The sequence below is a fragment of the Meriones unguiculatus genome, chromosome 3 (assembly GCF_030254825.1).
Source record: "Meriones unguiculatus strain TT.TT164.6M chromosome 3, Bangor_MerUng_6.1, whole genome shotgun sequence".
Lineage (NCBI taxonomy): Eukaryota > Metazoa > Chordata > Mammalia > Rodentia > Muridae > Meriones > Meriones unguiculatus.
This window is the reverse complement of record NC_083351.1, coordinates 8,779,854-8,807,775: the sequence shown is the minus strand read 5'-3', so window position 1 is coordinate 8,807,775 and position 27,922 is coordinate 8,779,854. Positions and strand designations below refer to the sequence as shown.

General features: G+C 43.2%; 1 protein-coding gene across 1 annotated transcript; it reads left to right on the top strand.

The window, feature by feature from the left end:
• Positions 1-705: 705 nt before the first annotated feature.
• LOC132652715 (arylacetamide deacetylase-like 4) lies at positions 706-27,922 on the top strand. Its single transcript, XM_060378650.1, is given in 6 exon segments — positions 706-891; positions 1,045-1,151; positions 1,922-2,013; positions 21,853-21,916; positions 27,152-27,444; positions 27,447-27,922. Coding segments are annotated over 6 exon segments (1,218 nt in total).

The following is a 27,922-nucleotide window of genomic DNA, read 5'->3' as shown; positions in this document are numbered from 1 at the left end:
ATGAATGATGCCCACTGAGTAGAAGTTCAAGTCCACAAACCACATCTTTAGGTTTCTAGGATGGCTTCATTCCACTCTGGGGACTCACAGTGCTCACGACTTCTTACCCCCTACCTGATATCAGCCTCTGCGTTTGCAGCTGAATACAGGAAAAAAAATCAGTGTCTTTCTGCTTCTCTTGTATATGACCTGGACAGAGAGGACTTCACTAGTTGCCTTTGGCTCAGGTCAGCTCTGATCAAGGGTTATCTCAAGGCTCATCTCAGAGAGGATCAACTTGAGAATCGTCTGGAATATACCAGCTATCTCTAAAGCAGGGGTTCTCAACATTGTAAATGATGCAACCCCTTAATGCAGTCCCTCATCTTGTGATGACCCCCCCACTATGAAATTATTTTCATTGCTACCACATAGCTATAACTTTGCTACTGTTATAAATCATAATGTAAATATCTGTGTTTTCTGATGGTCTTTGTAATCAGGCCTTTGGCTACTTGTTCAGTTCTTATAACTACGACTCTCTTCCACCCCAATACATTTCACCCCCCTCATCACTAGGTAGGCAAAAAAGAAGGCTAGATGGTAAAAAAGGTGTAGATCACTTTAGACTACTTCCTGCTGGTTAGGGGCATCGAGTTTATTGTGGGAAGTCTAATATTTATCAGGTAATTGGCAACCAGCAACCAGCAATCCAGCAATGCAGCAATGCAGCAATCCAGCAATGCAGCAATCCCGCAGTCCAGCAATCACAACAGCAGCAGCAGGAACCAGCAGCAGCAGGGACCACCAACAGATGCAGGGACCAGCAGTAGCCACCCTTCTCTCAGGCCTCTGGCATTTTTCTACCCTCTCAAGAGTCCCCAGAATTCCAAACATAAACTGCCTTCAGCTGTCAGAATCTTGCCCCTGCCGAGGCACAAGAAAAATCACAGTTATTTACTGTGAACAATCTGAAGCAACCCATATCTCACACCTGGGATCAAAACAAAAACATATTTACATACCATAACTGCATATTAAACGGAACCAACATTCTCACTACAGGTCTTAGGTGACCTCTGCAAGAGTCATTCCATCCTTCAAAAGGTCTCGACCCACAGGTTGAGAACACCTGATCTAAAGTCTCCCGTGCGCCCCCTCAGCAGAGCAAGGTACGATAGTGTGCACCTTCTAAGGACTCAGTACTTCTGCCTTGGTATCAAGGTTTCTGTAGAAGATGAAACAAGCTGTCCTAGACGTTCCAGTGTTTTATCCACACGGAGAAGAGTCAGAACAAGGTCAGCAAGGGCACAGAGTGTTTTGACATTGAGCAGATCAGGCTAGGGAGTAGAAAAGGATAGGTAAGGAAGGAACATGTGTGGTTGCTCCCTCCCCCCATTGTGTTCTTCCTCATTGTGGTTTACCTTGGCACACACAGCACTGCTCTAATCTCTGATTTCACACTTGAGAGGAGCATCACAGAGAACAGTACACACCTCCATTCCATTTAACCAACCTCCCACAGATATGGCTGTCGACTGGCATCTCCTTCCATTCAGTCTTTTCTCCACTGGAAGTCCATTTGCTATCCAGGATGGTCAGTGCTGGGTATGATGAAAGACTGACCTACCTTGGGACGTGGTGCTAGGGTTCCTCTACTGCCGGGTAGGAGCTTGTCCAGGCTGTGATCTGTTGCAATGAGCTCCCAAGAGGATGCTTTCAATCTCAAGAACAGCTTCTGAGAGGTGGAGCCAGGCCACGGTGTTTCCCGGCAGCTTATAAGGTGCCTGGGTTTGGGGCTGAGCAAGAAGTCTTAAGGGACAGGTTTTCCTCTGCTCACTCTGAACAAACAAGAGTGCCATGCTGCTTTTGGATCCCGTCGAAATGTTCCTCGCTGCCTTGTGTCTTCTGATCATGGGAGTCAATGTGTGGGTTCTTATAGACCATCTCCTCACTATCGACATACCTCCTGCTCTCCAACACCCCGTGAAGATTTGGATTATGCACTACCTTTTCAATGTGATGATGACATGGGTAAATTCTGTTTCTTAATGACTATAATCTATGAGGGTAGAGAGAACTTAAGTGTTGGGGAAGCATTTTGTAAAAAAATCTACATAGTTTAACAGGCCAATGTGTGCTGTGCAGTAGTGTTGTGCCAGGCACCGTGTGTTTTACACAATAATCAAAACTGTGCCCATTTAATGGGCTGAGTGTGCTATCTTTTCACTTTCCATGCAGAGGTTGTATTAGCCAGGAAGACATTTATGGAGTTCATTTCTTAAAGAAATAACCTTGGGTTTTATGCTTTGAATTGGCAAATAGGCAGTTCACAGTGACCTGGCCTGGGGTAACAGGAGTCTTTCAGTCCCCACCAATACATTCTTTTGCTCTTTGGTGTGAGCCTTCTGTTGGTGTTCTGGGGTCCAACATGAAGACAATTCTCAGAGTCAGTGTTTTGTTTTGTTTTGATCTTTTTGAATGGTTGAAACCAGTAGTCACAAATAACAAAACTAGATTTATTACCTCTTAGATGTCAGAGGTTACCAGTGGAAACTGAATCTATTATAGAATTTGAGGGAGATGAAAAAAATGACTTCTACTCTGTCTCTTCTGAGACCCTCAGACAAAGGACAGAATAACTGAGGGCTGATTTTGTTTCTATCAATAGCCTGATGAGACCCATGAACCTTAGAACCTTAAACCAAGGGTCAGACAGAAGGGCTTCTGGGACATTTATGAAAGACTAATAACATTGTAGAGGAATATGGGGGAAGATGAATTTCAGGCTTTGAGCACAGCAAGCTGTGACTTAGGGGCATATGTGCTGGGGAGCATGCACAGAGTCCAGTATGTCTACCAGTGAGTGGAGGAAGGGATGGATGGAACTTCAGGAAAGCTGTACTTAGGGATCATGTAAGACCCTGGGGGTCTTCTAAGGTAACCAGTGTTACCCACCAGTGAGATGGAATGTCCAGGCAGCAGGTTCTAGCTCTGATTTTCCTGGTAGAGTCTCCTTCCTTTACTCACCTGCCTGAGCATGAATATGTTGACTGACAGTTGGCTCCATTCCCTGATGGAGCCCCATCCCCAGCTGTAGAGTGGCGGTGGAGTTCACACAGTCGTTACTATGAGCGATGCTCCAACAACACCTTTTGCTTCTTAGGAATCCAGTTGCCAGAACCTCATTTCTTTTACTCCCTTGAAAAAGTCCTAGTAATCAGCCCTTCTTCATCACATGCAAATGTGAGCTTTGTGTAAAGTCATCAGCTGAGAGAAGCAGAAGGGGTAAGACTAACTGAGTAAAACAAAGGACATCCTAACAACAGCTAAATCATCTTCTTGATGGCTTGAGTTCTCCCTACCCCCTAGGGGACCCCTGAACAACTGTAGTCAGGGACTCAGTACTTGATTCCTGTCACCAAAAAGAACTTCAAGATGAATCAGCCTAAAAGAAACTCAGAATTTTTAAGCAAAGAGGAAACATCGAAGGGAATTCAATACAGGCATGAAAAAAAAAAAAAAAGAAAAGAAAAGAAAAAGAAAAATATACCTAAGTGTGCATGACTACATAGACTCTGTATAGTCACTGTGTACATAGCTTGGGACATTTGGAATACATTCTTTAAACTGGTAATCAACCACTAAACACAAGATGGAGTGTGATGATGTAGCTATGAACAGGATCAGCTACCACTAACCACAAGGCAGGGTGTGATGATGTCGTTATGAACAGATATTTCTCTCTTTAATGGGATAGCTGTGATAACTAATGTGAGCACAATGAGAGGCTTGCATACGGGGAAGAAGGGCTGTTAAGATAGAATGGGGATCTAGTCATACTATATCACTACATATATATATATATATATATATATATATATATATATATTACTTTATTTTTGGCAAATATATATGCCAAACATCCACCACCACAGTATTATACATAGAATAGTGTTACTGTCCTAAAAATTACCCATGGTCTACTGATTCATCACCCATTCCCTTCCGCATCTCTATTTATTCCAAGAAACAAATGCTTTGACATCCAGTAAAAAAACGTAAAAATAAAAAAATTTAAAAATAAAAAATAAAAAAGGCATGCCCTGTCCCCCCAATTCAACCCAAATAATTTTATCCCGAGTTTATATGTGTTTTTCATTGGCTATCCCAATCATCTTTCTGTACTGGTGAATGACAGTGGACTGTTCTGCCAGTGTTAGGATTTTTTGACTCCCTATCCATGAAAGACAAAGACTAGACCCAGAGGAACGTTGTTCTGTTCTAATCTCTGTTTCTGCCCCATGTCCCTTCATTTCCCCACCTTTCTATGCCACCTTTCCCTCATTAGAGATTTTATATCCCTTAATCCAAAGAGTTAGTTGTTCAGGGGCTGGCAAAATGGCTGAGTTGGTCAAGCGCTTGTTGCACAAACATGAACGCCCAAGTTTGCATCACATAAAAAGGTGAGCACAGCAGTGTGGGGGAAGTGAGGGCAGGAGGATCCTTGGAGCTGGCTGGCCATCAGGTTGTGGGACTGATGAGCTCCAGGTTCAGGGAGAGACCCTGACTCAAAAACACAAGGTAGAGAGTAAAGTAGGAAGATATGAGCACTGGCCTTTGCTCATACAGGTGAACATGCAACTTCAGGCATGCACACACAAGTACACAGACAGAGAGAGCACACACACACACACACACACATATATATATATATATACACACACACAATTGCTCAACTTTTAAAAGGTTTTCAGGTTGGACAGGATGAGGATCAAATCTACTCAAGGATCAAATTTCTCAAACTTCCTTATCTAAGGGCTTGGGAATCAAGAGGATCATTGTTTGATGGGAATCTGGAAGAAATGAAATTATTCTGTGACATCGTATCACATTATCAGTAAAACACACAGCAGACGGTCAGACCTAATCCCAGCTAAAACCAAAAACAGAAAGATGACTTACCTTGTCCGGTGTCTGAGAACCATGTTACTAATGAATTATTAAAGCTTAATGCAGAATCTGACTTCAGCTTGACTTGAAATATAAACATGGGTACTGAAGACAGAGGACCTGAGTTTGGAGGTATGAAATGAATTAAATGCCTTCATTTTAATGGTGACACAGGCCCAACACCTTGTGATCTTTAAATATCAAGAGCCACAAAATTTTAAAAGATGACTGTCCTCGTTATAACTTCTGCCTTTAAGGATGAGGTCACAGGCTGGGGAGATAAATCTGTCTGTAACAAGCTTGTTGTATAGGACTGAGACATCAGCTGAGGAGCATGCATGATCTTCACCTAGGTCCCCTGCCTAGGTGGCCATATGTGGCCAATGGGTGGCTTGGTCTTCATATGGGGGCTTTTTCTAACATGGATTCTATTGCCTGCTTTTGGGTCACTTCTACTTGGCAGGGCAGCCTTGCCTGGCCTCAGGGGATGAGGACATGCTCAGTCCCGATGTGACTTGATGTGCTGGGGAAGGTTGATAAGGGAGAGGAGGCTTCCTTTTTCTAGGGGAGAAGCAGAAGGAAAAGGAGAAGGAGAGGAAGGGGGGACTGAGAGGAGAGGAGGGAGGGGACACCCTTGGAATGTAAATAAACTGAAATTTAAAAAATATTGTGATATGGATGCTGAAATAATATGCTTGTGCAAACATGAGGACCTAGGATTGATTCCCAATACCTTGTAAAAAGTTGAAAATGGTGGCCTTTGCTCATAATCCCAGTGCTGTGGAGGTGAGATGTGGGTCCCTGGTGCTGGCTGGCCTAACTTCCTTAAGTATGCTCCAGGCCAATGAGAGATTTTTTTTCTCAAAAAGTAAGGTGGATGGTGTCTTTTGAAGAACAACTGCTGAGGTTGTCCTCTAGCCTTCACATAAAAGGCAAATTCATCCATGAGCACACACACACACACACACACACACACACACACACACACACACACAGGCAGAGAGAAAGAGAGAGAGAGAGAAGGAGAGAGAGAACTTGCAAATGCCCCTGGATTGTTACTAAGGAATAAAGACAGACGCTAAATGATCAGGCCTGGGAAAACATATCTTTTCCATCTATGTTGTAAAAAGATAAAAGTTGCAGGACAGTAAAATTTCTATCCGTTGTCTTTGAACTAAGGACATCTTCATATGTATATCTTTTCATCCATTCTGGGCACAATTATGGCCAAAGATTGTTACCACAAAGCTGTCCGTGCCATTAGGAACCCATCTAATCCAAGTCTCCAAGCCCAACGAATGACAGTAGGCCAATTAGGGTTTCCTTTTCTTTTCTCTTTCTTTCTTCTTTTCTTAAGGTATTTGTATGTGTGTGTGTGTGTGTGTGTGTGAGAGAGAGAGAGAGAGAGAGAGAGAGAGAGAAAGAGAGAGAGAGAAAGAGAGAGAGAGATAGGTGGGCAGGTACCCACAGAGGTCAGAAGAGGGGTATCTGAAGCAGGTCCAGGTAACCAAACTCTAGACTTCGGTGAGGACAAACAAGAGCTTTCTTTAAAAAAAATTATTTATTTATTTAATGTATATGATCACGCTATCTCTCTGTACACCTGCATGCCAGAAGAGGGCATTAGATCATATTATAGATGGCTGTGAGGCACAATATGGTTGCTGGGAATTGAACTCTGGACCTCTGGAAGAGCAGCTGGTGCTCTTAACCACTGAGCCCAAACCAGGGCTTTTAAAACTCAGCTATCTCTTCAGGCAAGAATTGACTTGTAATTGACTTGGAGCTAGTAACACAAATCTATCCTCATTACCAGATGGAAATTTCTATAAGAGTCAAATGAATGATTCTTTTTATTTCAGACAAAATTGTGTCAGTCAGTTGCCTGAGCAGGCTTGCTGTAAGGGTGACCCATGTTTCACCCTAAACTGAAAATATCTTCCTTTCTATAGCATTGCACAGTTGAAATAAAGAACTGCATAGGAGAGGTACAGAAGTGGGGCTTGGATGTAGGATATGCTTGGGAGTTTATTTCTATTTAAGAAAAATGTCAGACCATTTACTTTCCCTTTTACAAAACAAATCAAAGTGAAAATTTATGCTGCAGTTTAGTCTCATTTTGAGGCTAATTTTCCCTACTTTCTCCTTCATTTCATTACCAGCTTACACCGTAGAAAAGCATTAATGTAGTCTTCTTTGAGGCATTTGCTTTAAAGGGTTCCAGTTATATAAAATGAAGACTAAAGAGTTCTCATGAACAGATGATTGACTGTCCATAGTTACCTTAGTGTTGCCATTGTATTTGCTGTGTGCTTAAAATAAAGAAGTTAAAGGAAATATTCAAAAAGAACCCAATAAAGACTTCTTTTTAAACATCACTGGCTTTCTGCCATCTAGTGGGGAATTGGCTTAGGTGCTCCATTTTCCTCTGTGTGTCTCTGGAGATCTAGTAAATATACGAAGCAGAGTGTCTCCTGAGAATAGTCTCTGAGTAATGGTTAGATGCACACAGTAGCAGCACCTGATCCTTTTGTGAATTGGGGGCCTGGGGTGTCTACGTTCATGTGTTTCGACTGAGATCCTGCTGTTTGTAAGACCTTTGAATAGATCATCATAAAGATAGTGTGTGAGTTTCCTGTTAGTACCATAAACAAGGATAAATCTTAGAGAGTAAATCTTTTCTTGAGCCATTTTTGGTGCCAGAACAAAGAGGAGGAACGCTTCTTTTTTACTCTTTGAATGCACTGAAAGTAATGTGCCTTTAAAAGATGCAATCAATGGGAAAGAGGATGGAATTTTCTTATATCATAAACGCTGCCAATAAGAAGGGTACACATGTTGTCAAGTTTTCATAATGATGGAAGAATCTTTATAGGCCACTGAGGGAGAATTGTTAATAGTCTTACTAAACTAGGGATCTTACATGTCACATTATCAACCTGCCAGGCAAGATGTACCCACCAGTGCTATAATGGCATGACTGTCATGGGGTAACCAATCACCTCCGGATAGGAGTCTATGCCCACTCCCCAGGAGATTACCCATATCTGGCACTGCATAATACGGCCAAAAGCCAGTTGCTGAGGAAGTTAAAAGCCCTACTGCATAAGCTATCAATTTGTTTGGCTAAATAGACATGGCATACCCATGAAATTACTTCATATAATTATGATTATTGCCATACATGAGTGAATCTTTGATCAGAGAACCTTCTTCTTTTGGTGGTTAGAAATTACTATAGAGGCTCATAACTGGTCAGAATACTACGAATAAATGACTGTTGAATGCTCAGCTATAAATGAGGCATCTGTATCTTCCTATCCAAAGCTTAGGAACTGTTGTAGAAGAAGGGTTGGAAAGAACACAAGACCCAGGAGAGGAGGGAACCCTTTTAAACTCACAGAAGCTTGACAAGATCTCCACAAGACTGGGCCCATTAGTGTGGATGGGGAAGAGTCTCACAAGGCTCTGCTACTTGCTAAGGCTGTTAACAGAAAAAGACATTTTGAAGGTGATATAGCCAGTGGTGAGTTCCTCCTGCAGATAACTCCTTACCTACGTTCCTTTAAGTATATCTAGTGAAATTCACAGGGTCAAAAACAAACATAAAAACTAGAAAGTGGGAGTTGGGAGAAGTAGGTGATCAGTGGAAGTAGGCATAGTAATAGAGAATAAACACATTATTGTATACAATAATTAAATGCTTTCACCAAACCTATGACTAGTGTATATTATGTGATTTTGTCTATAATTATATATAGTATGTGATATATATATCACATGTATATATTATGTGATTTCTAGAGTTTTTGAGTTAATCGTTTCAGGCTTCTGAGAATTTCAGACCTTAATACTACAGGTGCATTTATATCATTTCTATTCCTACCCTTCCCCGCTCCAGCTCCTTTTGTGACCTCCACATCCTCTCAAATTCATAATGTGTGTGTGTGTGTGTGTGTGTGTGTGTGTGTGTGTCCTGCAGAGTCCACTTGGGGTTGTTGCTCACACACACGTGTGTCGTGCTGCCCACATGGGACTGGATGGCCTGCCGAGAGCTCATCCCTGGAGAAAACGATTCTTCCTCTCTGCAGCCAGTGCTGGCCTGTAGGTCTTCACTAGGTGGAGCCTTGTGAAATTCCACCATCCACACTGACATGTCAGTTGCTGTTGTCTCTGTGTAGCTCTTGTTTGGGCAGCCATATTGTTGAGATTGCATGGGTTCAGCTTTCCTGCCACGTCTAGAAGAGCCTGTGCAAGTCCTTGTACAGTGGAGGAGTGGAAAGACTGTAAAAGGAGCACAAGTCCCGGCCTCTGCCTTTTACGGTCTTTCCACTCCTCCTCCTCCACATTTCCCCCTGTGCCTTAGGTTCAGGGGTTGTAGATGTCTCCACTTGCGCTGGACACTCACCAGCCACTTATGCTCTGCATTTTGACCAGTGTGGCTTCCTGTGTTGGTCTCAGTGTCCCAAGAAGAAGTTTCCTTGATCAGGGATGGAAGCTACATTTATCTGTAGGCCTCAGGATACAGTGAGGAATTATATTTGCTCAAGAAACCAGAAGGAGTGGGTTCTCTTCTAAGTGGTTCTCTCCAACTACTGAGGTCTTGCCTGGGTTTATAGCAAGCATGAAATCCATCCTACTGAGTAGGCCTTAAGTCAAAAAACTCCAAATCAGCATTCACAGAGACAGCAGGACACTGAAGTGTGCCTCTTTTTCTTTTGCCCACAGTCAGTTCTGACTGTGTTCATTTTGCTTAATAAACTCTGGCTGTGTGTCAGACCAACTCATGCTGACAGCTGTTTCTGTGCTGTAAGTCAAGATCCTATTACTTGTCAATGGAATCCTGGAAGAACTCCTTAGGTTGCACAGATGACAAAACCAGCTTCCTTTTATATAACTCCTTGGGTGGGGAGGGAGTGGGTTGATAATGGGGTGAGGGTAAGGAGGTAGGTGTGTTGATGGGGTGGGGGTGGTGATGGGAGTGGAGGGGGGGCTATGGGGTGGTGATGGTGGGGGGTCATCTGAGAGTCTTTGAAGAGCTGGGCTTGCATTTTTCCTTAACCACCACTTTTCCTACAGCATTTCCCCTATCATAGAGCATAGAGCAAATTCTCAGCTTCTCCAATATAATACCCTGGTGGAGAAGTGGAGAGAAAGACAGAGAAAATTAAGGGGGCATGAGAAGGGGAAAGAGATGAGGTCGGAGGAGCTTTCTTTACTCCAACAGTCTGATACAGGGCTGCTTTAACCTCTTTATGTAACAAGCATGATGAGAATTCTTGACTTTTAAAAAAGATTTATCTTTATTTATGTGCAAGGGCGTTTTCTTGCATGGATGTCTATGTATTGCATGTGTGCCTTGTAACCACAGGGCCAGAAGAGGGTGTCAGATCCCCTGGAACTGGAGCTGCAGATGGTTGTGAGACATATGTGGGTGCTCAGAACTGAACCCTGGTCCTCTGCAAGAACAGCAACAGCTCTTAGCCACTGAGCCATCCTACTGGCCCCCAAGTGTGTTTTCTTTACTTGTTTTTGAAACACATGGCCTGAAACTCACTCTGTAAAATAGGCTGGCCTCAGCCTGCCTCTGCCTCCTGAGTGATGGCATTCCAGCACTGGCCTGCCATGCCCTGCCTGGCTCGGTTTTCTCTGGGTTTTAACTTATCAGCACTGTGTTCATCAGTAAGTCTGCACGATTCCCCTTGACAATTAGCTTACAGTCTCATCAATGAGAAAAACTCTCTCTACCTCCAAATCTTCACATGGGGATGGTGAATAGTGGTGATGGAGTGGGGGTTGCCTGAGATTCTTTGAAGAGCTGGGCTTGCCATTTTTCCTTAACACCACTTTTCCTGCAGCATCTCCCCTATCATATTCTTATGTCAAGTGGACCAATCTTAACTCTCCAAGGAAACCTTACCGTAAGGGCTGCTGTACCAATCTTCTAAGTCACTCTGTGCCTGCAAGAGCTTGCTGAGATAAGTCAGTAGTGGATTAAATGACGCAGAGACTCTGACCTCCTTAAGCTGCTCAGGTTGTTTCCCAAACATTTAGATGATCAATGGTTTAGTTCATCTAAAAGTTGCAAAAGTTCATGTCTCCTTTCTATAACTTTGTTTTCCATCCTTTCTCCCCATCCTTACACACTAACAGCCTGTGCCAAGTTCAGAGTCCCATGAAGAGGGAATCTTGCTTGTCTTGTATCCAGAAACCCCATTGCAAAGTTACACTTGCAGTCTAAATGTTTTCTCTGATTTAAACTCTGACTTGTACTATTATTTTGGAATTGTATTCAAATGACTGTTTGGATAGTCCCCTCCTATTTTAATTTACTTCATTAATATTTCTTATAAGTATATCCCAGAAAGAAAATTTTCAATGTGACTAAAGTAACTTTCTTAAAAAAAAGAAAGTTTTAAGCTGGGTGTGGCGGTGCATGCTTTTAATACCAGCACTTGGCAGGCAGAGGCAAGTGGATCTCTGAGGTTTTGACACTATCTTGATCTCTAAAACGAGCCACAGGCCATTGAGGTCAATATAGTAAGATCCTATTTCAAAAAGTTTTACATCAGGCAACTGACTCAGCAATTCAATTTGGCTTCCAGCACCCACATGGTAGCATTTCTTTAAGTGTTTCTCAGCCATTCAATATTCCTCTATTGAGAATCCTCTGTTTAGCTCTGTACTCTATTTTTTGATTGGATTACTTGATTTGTTGCTGTTTAACTTCTTGAGTTCTTTATGTATTCTGGATATTAGCCCTCTGTCAGATATAGAGTTGGTGAAAATCCTTTCCCAAACTGTAGGCAGTCGTTTTGTTTTGACGACAGTGTCCTTTGCTTTACAGAAGCTTTTCTGTTTCATGAAGTGCCCTGACCAACAGGGTTTTCAACAGGTACCTGAGGAGGGGTGAAATGAATGCAGAGACAAAAGACACGAAAGAAGGAGGGCAAGTCTAAAATCTAATCCAACCCTCGTTTATTTGAAAAATTTCACACAACTTTCTAAGGAGAAGGCAGGGAGGGGGAAGGGTAGTTTATTGCTGCAGGAGACAGCAGAGTGGTTTATGGTGCAAGATACCGAAACTAGAAGATACTGTAAGAATGTTAACTAAGAGAGATACCACAAGAATGTTTGCTTAAGATATCTCAAGGATGCTCCAAGCTTAAGGAACAGATGTTCTCACATAAATCTCTCATCCATGACTTTAAGGTCCTGGTGCAGCTTTTTCAGTAACTTTCCACTAATTGGCTTTGGCTCCACTAATTGGCTTTGGCTCCCGGCAATGAGGTCCCATTTATTGTTTGTTGCTCTTAGAATCTGTGCTGTTGGTGTTCTGTTCAGGAAGTTGTCTCCTGTGCCAATGAGTTCAAGGGTCTTCCCCACTTTTTCTTCTAACAGGTTTAGTGTGTCAGGTTTTTATTGAGGTCTTTGATCCACTTGGCCTTTAGTTTTGTACAGGGTGATAAATATGGATCTATTTTCATTTTTCTACACATAGACATCCAGTTAGACCAGCACCATTTGTTGAAGATGCTATCTTTTTTCCATTGTATGGTTTTTGGCATCTTTGTAAAAAATAAGGGGTCCACAAGTGTGTGGGTTTATTTCTGGGTCTTCTGTTCAGTTCCATTGATCTACCATTCAGTTTCTATGCCAGTACCATGCAGTTTTTATAACTGTTGCTCTATAATACAGCTTAAGATCAGGGATGGAGATAACTCCAGAAGATCTTTTATTGTAGGGAATTGTTTTAGCAATTCTGGGTTTCTTGTTATTCCATACTAAGTTGAGAATTTTTCTTTCAAGGTCTGTAAAGAATTGTGTTGGTAATTTGATGGGAATTGCATTAAATCTGTAGATTGCTTTTGGTAAGATGGCCATTTTTACTATGTTAATCCTGCCAAGCCATGAGCATGGGAGATCTTTCCATCTTCTGATATCTTCTTCTAATTCTTTCTTCAGAGACTTGAAATTTTTTCATACAAATCTTTGATTTGCTTGGTTAGGGTTACACCAAGGTACTTTATGTCCTTTGTGGTTATTGAGAAGGGTGTTGTTTCCATAATTTCTTTCTCAGCCCTTTTGTCTTTGGTATACTGTTAGGCCCAGCAAGAGCCTAAATATAAGAAGGAATGAAGAAAACTCAGGAAACTAATCATCCATCGATGCAAAAATGCAAGAGGTTCCTCTTGACCATTGTGCAATGGGGTCACCCCTGCTGGTCAGCTAGGAATGGCACTGAGAGACAAAGACCTTAGGTTTTTAAAAGGAAGATATCAGAAGATGGAAAGATCTCCCATGCTCATGGCTTGGCAGGATTAACATAGTAAAAATGGCCATCTTACCAAAAGCAATCTACAGATTTAATGCAATTCCCATCAAATTACCAACACAATTCTTTACAGACCTTGAAAGAAAAATTCTCAACTTCGTATGGAATAACAAGAAATCCAGAATTGCTAAAACAATCCTCTACAATAAAAGAACTTCTGGAGGTATCTCCATCCCTGATCTTAAGCTGTACTATAGAGCAACAGTTATAAAAACTGCATGGTACTGGCATAGAAACAGAATGGTGGATCAATGGAACTGAACAGAAGACCCAAAAATAAACCCGCACACTTATGGACACCTGATTTTTGACAAAGATGCCAAAAACCATACAATGGAAAAAAGATAGCATCTTCAACAAATGGTGCTGGTCCAACTGGATGTCTACGTGTAGAAAAATGCAAATAGATCCATACTTATCACCCTGCACAAAACTGAAGTCCAAGTGGATCAAAGACCTCAACATAAAACCAGACACATTAAATCGGCTAGAAAAAAAAGTGGGGAATACCCTAGAACTCATTGGTACTGGAGACAACTTCCTGAACAGAACACCAACAGCACAGGCTCTAAGAGCAACAATCAATAAATGGGACCTCATGAAATTGAAAAGCTTCTGTAAAGCAAAGGACACAGTCATCAAAACAAAGCGACTGCCTACAGATTGGGAAAGAATCTTCACCAACCCTTTATCTGACAGAGGACTCATATCCAGTATATATAAAGAACTAAAGAAGCTGAAAAGCAGCAAACCAAGTACTCCACTTAAAAAATGGGGAACAGAGCTAAACAGAGAATTCTCTGTAGAGGAATATCGAATGGCAGAGAAGCACTCAAAGAAATGCTCAACCTCATTAGCCATTAGGGAAATGCAAATCAAAATGACCCTGAGATTTCACCTTACACCCATCAGAATGGCCAAGATAAAAAACTCAAGTGACAACACATGCTGGAGAGGTTGTAGAGGAAGGAGAACCCTTCTCCACTGCTGGTAGGAGTGTAAACTTGTACAACCACTCTGGAAATCAATCTGGCGCTTTCTCAGACAACTAGGAATAGCGCTTCCTCAAGATCCAGCCATACCACTCCTAGGCATATACCCAAAAGAGGCTCAAGTACACAAAAAGGACATTTGCTCAACCATGTTTGTAGCAGCTTTATTTGTAATAGCCAGAAGGTGGAAACAGCCCAGATGCCCCTCAACTGAAGAATGGATGCAGAAACTGTCGTACATTTATACAATGTAGTATTACTCAGCAATGAAAAATAAGGAAATCATGAAATTTGCAGGTAAATGGTAGGACCTGGAAAGGATCATCCTGAGTGAGTTGTCCCAGAAGCAAAAAGACACACACGGTATATACTCACTCATATAAACATACAACATAGAATAAACCCACTAAAATCTGTACATGTAAACATACTAAGCAAAAGAGAGGACCCTAACTAAAATGTTCAATACCCATCCTGAAAGGCAAAGAGGATGGACATCCAAAGAAGAAGAAAACAGGAAACAACCTAGGAACCTGCCACAGAGGGCCTCTGAAAGCCTCTGCCATGCGGGCTGTGAAAGCAGATACTGAGCCTGATGGCCAACTGACAGGCAGAGTGAATGGAATTTTATGTAAGAAGTGGGAAATAGTAAGAGCTGGAGAGTACAGGAACTCCACAAGGAGAACAACAGAACAAGAAAATTTGAACACAGGGAACTTCCCAGAGACTCATACTCCAACCAAGGACTATTCATGGAGATAACCTAGAACCCTGACAATGCAGCCACTTCTGATGAGAACTGATAGACTAAGATCAGAAAGAAGCAGAGGAGGACCTCCCTATCAGTGGACTTGGGGAGGGGCATGCATGTAGAAAGGGGGGAGGGTGGGACTGGGAGGGGAGGACGGAGGGGCTCATGGGGGGGATACAAAATGAATAAAGTGTAATTAATAAAAGTTAAAAAATAAAGACACAAGGTGGGGATCTCCTGGGGTTACTATCTTGGCAATTCAGGATTGGATGAGGTGTTTACCTTTTAAAATAATTGGTTAATTCTGGTCACCCTTAGGTCCAGTCAGCCCTGTCATAAATATCTGATCTTCAAGTCAGTTTGGAATTTCCTGACATCCACAGTTAAAGGTGGGAGAGTGATTAACTCATCCCATGTCTGTTCTGAGGAGTGGGGGTTACAGGCTTTGGATCAAAGGTCAGGAGAAGGATTGGGGCCATTTGGCCCAGTTTCCAAATAAAGCCCATCTCACTGGCGCCAGCCGGTGATTTTCTCTCCATTTAGTAGAGATCTCTGCTTGTTCTCTTCCTTATCTCTGCCCTCACAGATGGCTAATGTCAGGAACTTTTACATTCCTCAGCTCTCTGGAGAAGCACTAAGAGGCTTTAATTAACATGGGCCTAAAACTTGCAAATATAAGTTATAAGGCAATTAAAAGAAACATAGGTTACAAAGTTAGTCTGATTCTTTCAATACAGGAGGGCTACTGATGTTTTTGAGTTAATTTTGTATCCAGCCACTTTGCTGAAGGTGTTTATCAGCTGTAGGAGTTCCCTGGTAGAATTTTTGTTGTCACTGGGGTATACTATCATCATCTGCAAATAGTGATACTTTGACTTCTTCCTTTCCAATTTGTATCCCCTTGATCTCCTTTAATTGTCTTATTGCTCTAGCAATAAGACATCACAGCAAGCGGCCTTGTCAAGGGGCCTAGCAAGAACTATGTTGAAGAGATGGAGAGTGGGCAGCCTTGCCTTGTCCCTGATTTCAGTGGGATTGCTTTAAGTTTCTCTCCGTTTAGTTTGATGTTGGCTATATCCCCAAATATTATTCATGCTCTCTTTATTTTAAAATTTTTTGAATGGGGATATACAAGGCCATTCTGCAGCTGATCGATTGTGGCATCCTAATGCCAAAGATAATTATGCCCAAGTAAAATGGCAAGATCCAATTACTGGAATATGGCAGTGCCCCGATCCCATATTAATATGGGGAAGAGGGTATGGTTGTGCTTTTTCCATTGGACGGTGAAGGAGCCAGGTGGATCCCAGAAAGGCTGGTGTGATTTGCAGGAGTTGTTCCCCAAAAGGGGGATGTTCCCACTGTAGACAATGGTAAATTCTGTCCTGACTGAGACCAAAAAGCTGCATTGGACTTGAGGTCTTGACCCACCCTTTGTTTCATTCTGCTCCTGGGAGAAGATGTCATATAAAGAAACTCTTATACAATGGATTGGACTTTTTTGTTCTGTTAATAAGGACAATTCTCAACAAAATCAGAAAGAATAAAAAAGAAGACTGACTGTAAAACTTTGGTCTGACTCTGGTTTTCAGCAGACCAAAACAAGCTTGCTTCAAAAACTCTCAGGAGGCCCTGAAACTGCCTATGTAAATTCTCTTTTTGCTTTGTTGTTTGGAAATGTTAATAAGATTCAAACTTTAATGTTTCTTGCCTTCAATGAAAACTAACAAACTGTATTTGTAAGCTCTCAAATGGTTCTGGTTGTTCGACAGCCTTTTACTATGATTCCTATGAATGTTTCTCAGACTTGGTATTCACACAAGGAGTCATTTGTTAAGTAACTTTTATGGAGTGTTATTTTGGACTTGGCTTGTGATAGGAGATGCGCTCCTATCAGTGACAATTAAAACTTGCCTGAAGGCCTTTTAAAATGTTAAAGCTGATCTGATCTGCATAAGATCAAACCCCAGTGTCTACCCTAACAGAGGTTGGTAGTCAGAGATGGGTAATGTTTCTCTGGGATATATTCAACCCAAGACAGAGCATAAATGATGAAATTCATGTACCAATGACAGGTAAGAATATATCTTACGAGAGAAATAACCTAAGACAGGCACAATCTTCTGCTCCATAACTCTTACGTTATGGTCAAATTAAAAAATAAAAATAAAAAAGGAAGACCTGTTGGGAGCTGCTATTCTAGCAGCTGCTTTGATATTTAAATCTGAGCAGAAAGACTGCTTTTACCAGGCCTTCACTGAAGTTAGGGAAGAATTTCCAAGTCCATCTCCTTTTGTTTGTGGGAGAGCTTGTCAAAAATCACACCTCTTGTTTCACCTCCTTGTAAATTTAACCCATTGTTCTGAGCTGTTTTTATTCTGGTTTAAAAGCACTCTTAAAAAAAAGCCAGGCTGCTGGTCCAGTCTAATCTCCACTACAGCTTCTCAGAAAGGTCTCATGTGTTGTGTGTTCGTTTATTCATTTTAATCCTCACTCTCGACTCAAGAACCCTTTGATTCTGCTGGTGGGCTCCTAAAAAAAAAAAAGAAGAAGAAGAAGAAGAAGCAGACACACCAAACAGGAAATAGTGGATGGCTGGAAATAGTTTTATACTTTTAAACAGAAGAAAAAGAAAAAGTTCAAATTACAAAATCCACCCCCTGACACACACACACACACACACACACACACACACACACACACACACTGAGCACTTCTTTTCTGGTCAGAAAGGCAAATGTTCTTTTAGAAATAATACAAATATCCATATTTAATCTAAATTGGGAGAGTAACCTATCCTGGTAATTGCCCTGCAAAATAGGAAGAGGTTGTGTGTGTTTTTCAAATTAAGTAATTCATATTACATCCTGATCTTCTCTCCCTCCTCTTCTTCCAGTTCCACCCTCTCCTTCCCTCTTCCCTCTCCCTCCTCTTCTTCAGAAAAGAGGAGTCCCCTCCATACCCCTCCACTCCAGTTCACCAAGTCATATCAGAACTAAGCACATCCTCTTCCCCTGTGGTCTCTCAAGGCAGCCCTGCCAGGGTATGTGATCAAAAAACAGGCAATAGAGTCTATGTCAGAAACAGCCCCTGCTCCCCTTACAAGAGGAGCCACATGAAGCTCGACTTGCCCATCTGCTACAGTCCATGCATGGTCCTTGGTTGGGTGCTTTGGTCTCAGCAAGCCCCTCTGGGCCCTGGTTAGATGGCTCTGTTGGTCTTGTGGATCTCCTGTCACCTCCAGGTCCTTCTGTCCTTCCCCCATTTTCCCACCAGACTCCCTGAGTTTCACCCAAAGTTTGGCTGTGAATCTCAGAGTCTGTTTTGATCCCCTGCTGGGTGGAGTCTCTCAGAGGACAGCTGCTGTCTGTGAGCAGAGCAGAGTATAGAAAATAGTGTCAGAGGTTGGCTCTCTCCCACAGGGTGGGTCTCAGTTTGGGCCAGGCATTGGTTGGACATTCCATCAATCTCTGCTCTATCTTCATTCCTGCACATCTTGTAGGCAGGGTAAATTCAGGGTTGAAATTTTTGTGGGTGGGTTAGTGTTCCCCTCCCTCTACCAGGAGTCCTGTCTAGTTAGAGAGTGTCCTCCTCAGTCTCCATTACCCCTGCTACTAGGAGTCTCAGCTAGAGTCACCAAATATCCTCCCAGAAGCCTACCCTGCCTTAGCTCTCCAGGTTATGACAGAGATGCCCCAGCCCATGGTTCCTCTTCTTTCTGCAGGCCCTCTGCGAACCCCCCTCCTCAGGTTTGATCACTACCCTCATTTCTCTCTATGCTCCTTCTCCTGTTTGTTCTCGCTCTTCAACACTTCCACTATCTATTCTGTTTCCCTTTCTGAGTGAGATTTAAGCTCCCTCCCTCAGGTCCTCCTTGTTGTCAATGGAGCAAAAGTGCAAGTTGTACACATTTTTTAAAATAATTTTTCCAAATGGGTCAATTCAAGCAACATATTCTGTGAGTCTGTTAGCCATGTCTAATTCCCACTGCACTAATGGCTTGCAATTAAAAAAAAGTTCCAACTTTCACAATCAACACTTCACAGGAATAATACATGCTGGATTATTTTGAAAAGGGCAAGAACCAATAAGAAAGTTAAGTTCACATACCTACCGTGGGGGTGGGGAGGTGGGAAGGTACAGGTGGTTTGGTAGAGTCTTAGGAGTGAGAGATGGAAGGATGGAGAGGTGGAGAGGCAGAGATGGGAGGTGAAGACATGGAGGTAGGGAGAGTTTTTCTCATTGATGAGATTGTAAGCTCATTGTTGAGGGGAATTGTGCCTTACTTGTGAACATAGTGCTGAGAAGATAAAACCCAGAAAAGACCAAGCCAGGCAGGGCATGGTGGGCCAGTGTTGTAATGCCAGCACTCAGGAGGCAGAGGCAGGCTGAGGCCAGCCTATTTTACATAGTGAGTTTCAGGCCATGTGTTTCAAAAACAAGTAAAGAAAACACACTTGGGGGCCAGTAGGATGGCTCAGTGGCTAAGAGCTGTTGCTGTTCTTGCAGAGGACCAGGGTTCAGTTCTGAGCACCCACATGTTGGCTCACAACCATCTGCAGCTCCAGCTCCAGGGGATCTGACACCCTCTTCTGGCCCTGTGGTTACAAGGCACACATGCAATACATAGACATCCATGCAAGAAAACGCCCTTGCACATAAATAAAGATAAATCCTTTTTAAAAGTCAAGAATTCTCATCATGCTTGTTACCTTCTGAGCTGGATACCCAGGTATCACCCTGAGGTTGCTTTGTTAAATTCCATCCACTGCCCTATGTTATGGACACATCAGTGGTTTGGGATAGACCCCTACTATCTTGGCTATCATTTTTATTCTCAAAAAGTTAATGCACGAGTAAATGGATGCTTAAACAAATCACTGCACAAAAGGAGACATTGATGAATGAACTAGTAGATGCATAGTTGGGTGGGTGAATGGATAGAAGCTTGCATGCCTGCATGTCCAAAATTTCCCCTGAGAGGGCAAGCTCTCTCCTTTCTCCCTGACAGTAGGTAAAGGTCTTTTACTGCCCTCTGGTGGTGGAAATGTCCATGGCACTTCTATAGCTGGAGGTGTTAGGGTGGTGCCCTCTCTCCATCACAAGCTATGAATGAGTCACATCTATGGGACTCACCTATGTCCAAGTTTATTCTCCTGCCTCAAACCCACTAGCAACAGCACTTCACCCCAAGCCGCCAGTCCCTGTAGAGGGTAAAAGCAATGATGGCTCAGAATACCCAGTTTCTGACCTATGAACCTGTGAGTCAAAGGAGGAGGCTGGACCACGCAGGAACACAAATGAAGAGGTGGTTCCATATGCAAATAACATGCAGGCAAAACCACTTGTGTATGTCAAATAAAAATAAATTTCAAGATACTTCCTGTCTAGAATACAGAGGGTCCTAGTGGACCCTTGTTGCAGCTCTCACTGATTCCTCACAGGCCTCATCCTTGCCTCAGCCCTTGTGAAGTCTACAAGGGAGAGGCTTAAGTGCAAAACTTTCAACTGTGACCACCTGGAGTATAAGAAAGATGTCAGGTGGGGAGTGAAGCTGGGCACTACCCGAGGCCCAGAACCAAGGTCAGGGCTGGTAGAGGTCTTTCCCCTTGGCTACATTTAAACTCTCCTGGAGTTTAACGTTTAAAGACTTGAACTTTTAAAGCCATACCCAGGCCCTCCCCCAGGCTGCTCAAGCCCCCTCTGGGACGGGACCAGGCATCTTTACTGTAAAATGTTGCCAGCAGGCAGAGACTCTTTGTAAAGAACCTGGACACAGAAGCTGAATGCTTAGAGCTGTGACCATGTCTTCTAAGCCTGTGTTTCTGCTCTTTCATGCCCTTTTTCATTTTGCACATATGCCCACGCCAGAGTCATCATTTTTTAAGTCCTGGTTTTATGCTACCTGCTGCAATCATGCTGGTATAATCATGTTTGTCCAGGCAACAAGCGCAGAAGATGTGTACTGACTTCCCCGTGCTTCTGCATGCAGATGGCTGGGGCTGAGAGGGGCTGAGTCAGAGGAGCACTTGCAGTCAAGCAGGGGAGGTGCATGCCTTTAGTCCCAGACCTTGGGACGCAGGGGCAGGCATTTGTCTGAGTTCAAGGCCAGCCTGTCTACAGAGTGAATTCCAGGACAGTCAGGGCTACACAGAGAAACCCTGTGTTCAAAAACAAACAAACAAACAAACAAACAAACAAACCAGAGGCATACTCACTTGATATACTGGTCCAGGATGCATCATGCACTAATGCTGAAAGACATACTACTTGGAAATTCAAGTGCACCTACTGATTAGAAGGTACCGTTCTTGGGGTTACAGAGATGGGTCAGTGGTAAAGGCCACTTCCTGCAGAGAACCACAGGGGTGGCTCACAACCATCCATAGCTCTACCTCAAGGGTATCTGAAATCTTCTCTTGGCCTCTTCAGGCACCCATATGACATTCACTCACACAGATACAGAAATAATATGCAGACAGAAATATAAATTTACAAATTTATTTTAAATGAACTATTCAACCATTCCTTATCTCCTAGTTAATTAATACTAATATATAAAATTATTAATACTCCCAGGTTTTCAATCTTAGCTTCACACTTTTGGCATTTTTCCATTTACTGGCCCTTAGTTTCCCCACCCTGAAGAAGTTGAGTTTCCCTGTTGCTCAAGCTCAGACACTCAGAAGCTTGCCCAAGTAGAGCTGGTGAGGTCTTTACAGAGGAGGCAAGAATAGGGACAGACAGAGGACCTCAGTTTCACAGCCACAACAGCCAGTGACATCCTGGGACATTGGTGAACACTCCTTGCGAGCTAGTTTTTACTTGGTCTTCTCTTTCAGAATGCTACCACAGCTTATGCAGTTTATTGGCCAAGGACACAGACTCAGTCGTTCTGGCAGTGGGGTGAGTAGCCTGGGACACTTAGTTGGTTCTTTTTCTTCTCCTTTTCTCTCTTCTTCTCCCTCTCCTTCTCCTTCTCCTTCTCCTTCTCCTTCTCCTTCTCCTTCTCCTTCTCCTTCTCCTTCTCCTTCTCCTTCTCCTTCTCCTTCTCCTTCTCCTTCTCCTTCTCCTTCTCCTTCTCCTTCTCCTTCTCCTTCTCCTTCTCCTTCTTCTTCTTCTTCTTCTTCTTCTTCTTCTTCTTCTTCTTCTTCTTCATTGCAATGACTTCTAGCTGAAAGATAAAACTGAAAGGACTCCTGGATTCAAAGGTTTCAGTCAATAGTCTGCTTGATCCATTGCTATGGGTTTGTGGTGAGGTAGAGCATTGTGGCAGCAGAAACACTTGGCAGAATGTAGCTGGTCACCCCATGGTGATCAGGAAGAGGAGAGAGAGAGAGAGAGAGAGAGAGAGAGAGAGAGAGAGAGAGAGAGAGAAGTCTGGAGTAGTTAAGAACAGGATTCTCTTCAAGGTGCAAGGTCAGTGAGGTACCTCCAACCAATTCCCAACAAAGACATCAAACTCTAAGCCCATCAGTGAATTCATCCATCAATGCAGTCAGAGCCTTCTCAATGATTGGACCTGCCAGCTGACGACTAAGCCTTGAAAAAGGTGACCTTTCTCCTTTGGGTACCAAAGGCTTATGTTGGTCATCTCATAATGTAAAAGACATCCAGACCATGCTCAAGAGTACACAGGTTTCTAATAGTCCCAACACTATTTGAAAGTTTGTGTACAAAACCTTCTCTGAAAACCAGACCAAATTCTTAGCTTTGGGACTCTGAAATGTTAAATTCCAGGTCTATGCTTCAGATGTACAACAGCACAGTGCAAACCCTCTCACTCCAATAGGGAGGAAGTAGGAGCAGAGGACGGAGAAATGGGTTCAAAGTAAGACAGAACACAGTCAGGCAAAGGATAAATCCTGTAGCTCCTTGCTCAGGGTCTGTGCCACCTGGTGGCATGATGTGAACTCCACTGGGTTTCTGCAGCCCTGTTTGTGTATCTGTGCCAGCAGCAGTCCTCTGAGCCCCTCTGTTGGGGCACCTCTATTTATTCTCTGCAGCTTTCTGTCATAGTCATGCCATATCCCTGCCATCCAACACCTTTGGATCTCCATCACAGCTTAGGCTTTACTATGGTACCTTCAGACAGTACCTTTCAGAAGAAGCTTCCTGCAGAAGCCTGGTTCTCCCATACATCACCTGGTCTCATTTTCCTTTGAAATTTCTGTGGAAGCCCTTTGAAACCTCAGAACCACTGAAACATTCACACAGGAGTTATGGAAAGTGCCAAGGCTCTTCAGAAGAAGCAGTGGCTGATACATGAATGCAGTTGCCTGAGCATCTTGGTGGGTGAAATGGTTATTTGTACCTGAGAAAACCTTACCTGGCCCTTTTGAGAAAGGCGCTTGGTGGAGCTCTCTTCTAGAGGGAGTGCCTTTCAGGTGAGTTTTGGTTTTACACCTGCAGCACGTGGTGTGGATTCCCATTGTCCACACTGAATTTATTTTTAACAATGCTGCTCTCTTTAACAACACCCTCCCATATTCACTGCTTTCAGTAAGCTCTGTTTAGACCAAACTATGCTTCCCCCCAAAAAAAACTGTTTTAACTTTTTATTTGTTTGGTTGGTTTTAAATTTAACTATAACTGTAGCTAGAAGAAGCCAGCAGTAATCATGCTGTCGTAACTTCAAACTTCCTCTATCTGATAAGTCCATCACCTTTAAATTCAACCTCCCACAAAGTACCAAGACATGGGCAAAAGAGAAAGAATCTTTTTGCTACACAAAGAGTCTCCAGCTGAACTCTGAACAGTCCTTGTCTTCACTGAAAGTCTCATGAGGACCTTTCCTTCCTGTCTTCATTGCTACAAACAGTCCTGTCTCTTGAATTCTCTCCGTAGTCTCTGATTTAGCTCTACTTGCTCAATTTTGGTTTTGGTTTCTTTTTGTTTTCTCAGTACATCTATAAAAATTTTCCAAATGCCTCCTAAAACCATCTCCTAAGGTTTTGTATCCAGGCCAGCATGTAGTCATAGCAATGACTTTATGTCTCTGGTATCATTTTTTGTGTGTGTGTTTCCATTGATGTGATAAATCAATGAGAAATGCCTTGAGGGAAGAGGTGTGGTTTAGTTCTGGTTTCAGAGGATTTAGTCTGTGATGGTCCTGCTCCATTGCTGTGACCCAGTGGGAACACTGAAGACTCACAGTTGTAACCTCTCAAAGGCACAATCTCAGTCACGTACATAACTGGACACTTCCAGGACTACTGACATCCTCACAGAGACACATATGCAGGAAAAATACAAATGAACATAAAATAAAAATAAATTATGTTTAGAAAGCATTTGTATGTGCATGTTCTGTATGAGTTAATGTGATCCATACACGGACTCCAGATCCCATAGAGACCGGGGGATGGTGTCAGAGCCCACTGGAGCTGGAGTTAAATGTGGTCTGTGAGCTGTCTTGTAGGTGCTGGAACCTGAACTCTATTCTTCTGCAAGACCAGAAAGTGCTCTCACCCGCTAAACCATCTCTCTAGTGCTTAAGCTGACTTTTAAAGTTAACGTGCAAATTAATGGGTTTCATCACGGTGTTTTCACATTCATATGTCATTTTACTTAGTTTTTATTCATTCTCTTTATTCCTCCTAAAGTTTTGTAATTTCTTTAAAAACTGTCCTAATCAAGAGATTTATTTTTTCTTCCCTCCTTCCCTCTCTCGTTCCTTTCTTTTTCTAGCCTTGCCTCTAACTCCATAATATATAGTATGTCTTATATATTATATATGATCGCTATATAACCTTGAACGCTTGCTCCTTCTACCTCACCCTAGCTCCTGAGTGCTGGGATTATAGGTGTAAACCACCGCACCCTGGGTATGCAGTGCTGTGTACTAGGCAAGCATTATACCAATGCAGGACACCCTCAGGCCCTTGGGAATGCTTTCTAGAAACATTTAGACACAAATAAAGCTATGTAGAAAGAGAACACAGGTTATGATGAGTCCAGGATTTAGGGTATCTCTTCACTCTATTAGAGCCAAGAACAAAAGTGGTAAAGGCAGCCTGAATGGGCTGATGGTCATGTTTATGGTCCTGTGTTTTGCTGTAATGATGGCTTTTCAAGAAGAGTTCATTGCATGGTGAAAAGGAAATATCTACCTACTGAAGGCCTACTTTTCAGGGACCAATTAGGAGGGTGATGTTAAAAAACAAAACAAAAAACAACAAACAAACAACTAACTCAGTAGGCATTTGAGTGGATGGAGGGCTAGTAAAATACCATGAACAACAACAACAACCAAAGCAACTTGGGGAGGAGAGGGTCTGCTTTGCTCACACTTCATGTCACAGTTCACTATCAAAGCAGAAAGGACAGGAACTCACAGGGCAGGAACCTGGAGGCAGGAACTGATGCAGAAGAGCTGCTCACTGTCTTGCTCAGCCTGCTTTCTCATAGCTCCCAGAGCCACCAGCCCAGAGTGGTACCTCCACAATGGGCTGAGGCCTCCCCAATCAAGAAAATGTCCCACAGGCTCAATCACAAGCTGATTTAAGGAAGCATCTTCTCACTTGAGGTTCCCACCTCTAAAAAGGTGCTGTTTCAAGTTGATGAATACCTAGCTGGTACAGCTTCTCATTACAATTCAAACATTTCCTCTAAGAAACCTAAACCACTCAGCTGGACACAGATTGGGGAAGAGAGGAAAAAGAACTTAAAGTCTCTTGAGAAACACATTCAGCTTTGACACCCACCAGGCTGGTGCACGATGTGTCTGTATCATTGGGATAAGACTGAACCTTTCTGAGGACTTTGAGAAAGGCACCATGTTTGAAAAATATTCACTAACTTCCCCACAGTGGATTTCCATTGTGTGGAAACATGAACATCACCACTAGAATCCATGTCTCCACAAACCTCCCAGCCAACCAAGGTCTCTTGAACTGGACCCAGAGATGGGCTGCATGAATGTCTGTTCCAACACTGCTCAGTGTAACATTTTGCCAGATGCTTGCAACGATCTGGTCCATGAACCTGCATTGTAATACAATGGCTGGTGAAATGACTCAGTCAAAGAAGGGGATCTATTCTCGCAGGACCTCAGTAGGAAGTGCCTTCGAGGAGATGCCTGAGAGAATCTGAATATGGGGAGATTTTTCTTCTCTTCTTTCTCCTTTCCTTCCCTCCCCTCCCCTTCCCTCCCCTCTGCTCCCTCCTCCACCCCTCCCTTCAGTCCTCTCCTCTCTCTTCCCCTCCCCTCTCCTCTCTCTTTTTTCCCTTGCCTCCTCCTCTCCTCTCCTCTCTCCTCTCTCTTCTGTTATCCTCTCCTTCCCTTCCTTCCCCCTCCTGTACCCTACCTTCCCTTCCCTTCTGTCCTCTTGCTTCCCTCCCTTCCCATCCTCTCCTCTTCCCAATCCCCTCCTTTCCTCCCAGTCCTCTCCTCTCTTTCTTCCCCCACCCTCTCTCCCCTCCCCTCCCCTCCCCTCCCCTCCCCTCCCCTCCCCTCCCCTCCCCTCCCCTCCCCTCCCCTCCCCTCCCCTCCCCTCCCCTCCCCTCCCCTCCTCTTCTCTCCTCTTCTCTCCTCTCCTGTTTCTTTTCCTCCTTCTTACCTTTGTCTCTCTTCTCTGAATGCAAGCAGCTTAACCTTGCCATCAACCTAGGCTCCCCATCTCTGTAGAAATACAGGCAAACCAGACCGACTTTTGATTGTCATTTTTCTCCTGTCAAATCAGATTTTTCTACTTTCAACGACAAGTGGTTTGTTTTCTATTTTCATTTGCATATATATGTGGGTGAGCACATGCTGTGGTGTAAATATGAAGGTCAGAGGACACCTTGCCAGAATGAGTTCTCTCCTGCCATCATGTGGCTTCCAGCAAATTCAGGTCAGGACACAAGGCTTGGAAACAGGCCCTTTAATCTCTCTGGCCCAAAGCCTTTAGCTTTTAGGTTTCATGGCCTGCCTGATCCTCTCTAGGTAGGTGAGTCTGCATGGAGAGTCCAAGCTGTTTTGACTCTGGGAGAGTTCTTCAGAATTACACAAGGGGAAAATGGGGGAATAACTATTCTTACTTGTTCAGTCATTTCAGGATGTAATAAATTCAGTCTCAGGTGCATAGAGGACCATGTTCAAGTGGACTCCACCCACCCCACACATACTGCTATGCTGTTTTTCTTTTTTCTCTCCAGGTACCGAAAGCTTCCTGCCTACCCACATCCTTTTGGTCTTCAGGACTGTATAGCTGCCTCAACCCATTTCCTGAAGAACCTGAAAGCCTATGGGGTGGACCCCTCCAGGGTTGTGCTCTGTGGAGACAGCATGGGAGGTGGAGCTGTGCGTGTCATTTCCCAGACCTTCTTGGACAGATCAGATCTTCCACAGATCCGGGCTCAAATTCTGATTTATCCAGTACTTCAGCTAATCAATTTACAGTTACCATCACATTTGCAGAACCAAAATGTCCTATTCCTCACCAGAAACTTTTTTTAAACTGCCTCTATAGGTATCTAAACATTGACAGCTCCTGGAGAGATGCCTTACTTATGGGAGCTTTTATTCCCCATGACATCTGGATGAAATACAAGAAGTTTGTTGGCTCTGACAATATTCATGAAAAGTTCAGGAAGAACATTCAGCAACCTGAGTTTCCTGGTCCTTTTAACAAGGCTGCCTATCTAGAAGCCAAACACTTTCTGGATGTAGAAATTTCTCCCCTTGTAGCTGATGATGAGGTCATAACTCAACTTCCAGAGGCATTGCTGGTGAGCATGAACCGGGACATTTTCCGAGATGACACCTTGCTCTACAAGGAGCGTTTGGAAGAACAGGGGGTCCCTGTGACCTGGTACATCTTGGAGGATGGCTTTCATGCAGGCATATTATTCCTTGATAAGATTTTATCTTTTCCTTGTTCCTGGAGTATAATAAATGCCATTGTGAGTTTCACAAAAGGCATCTGA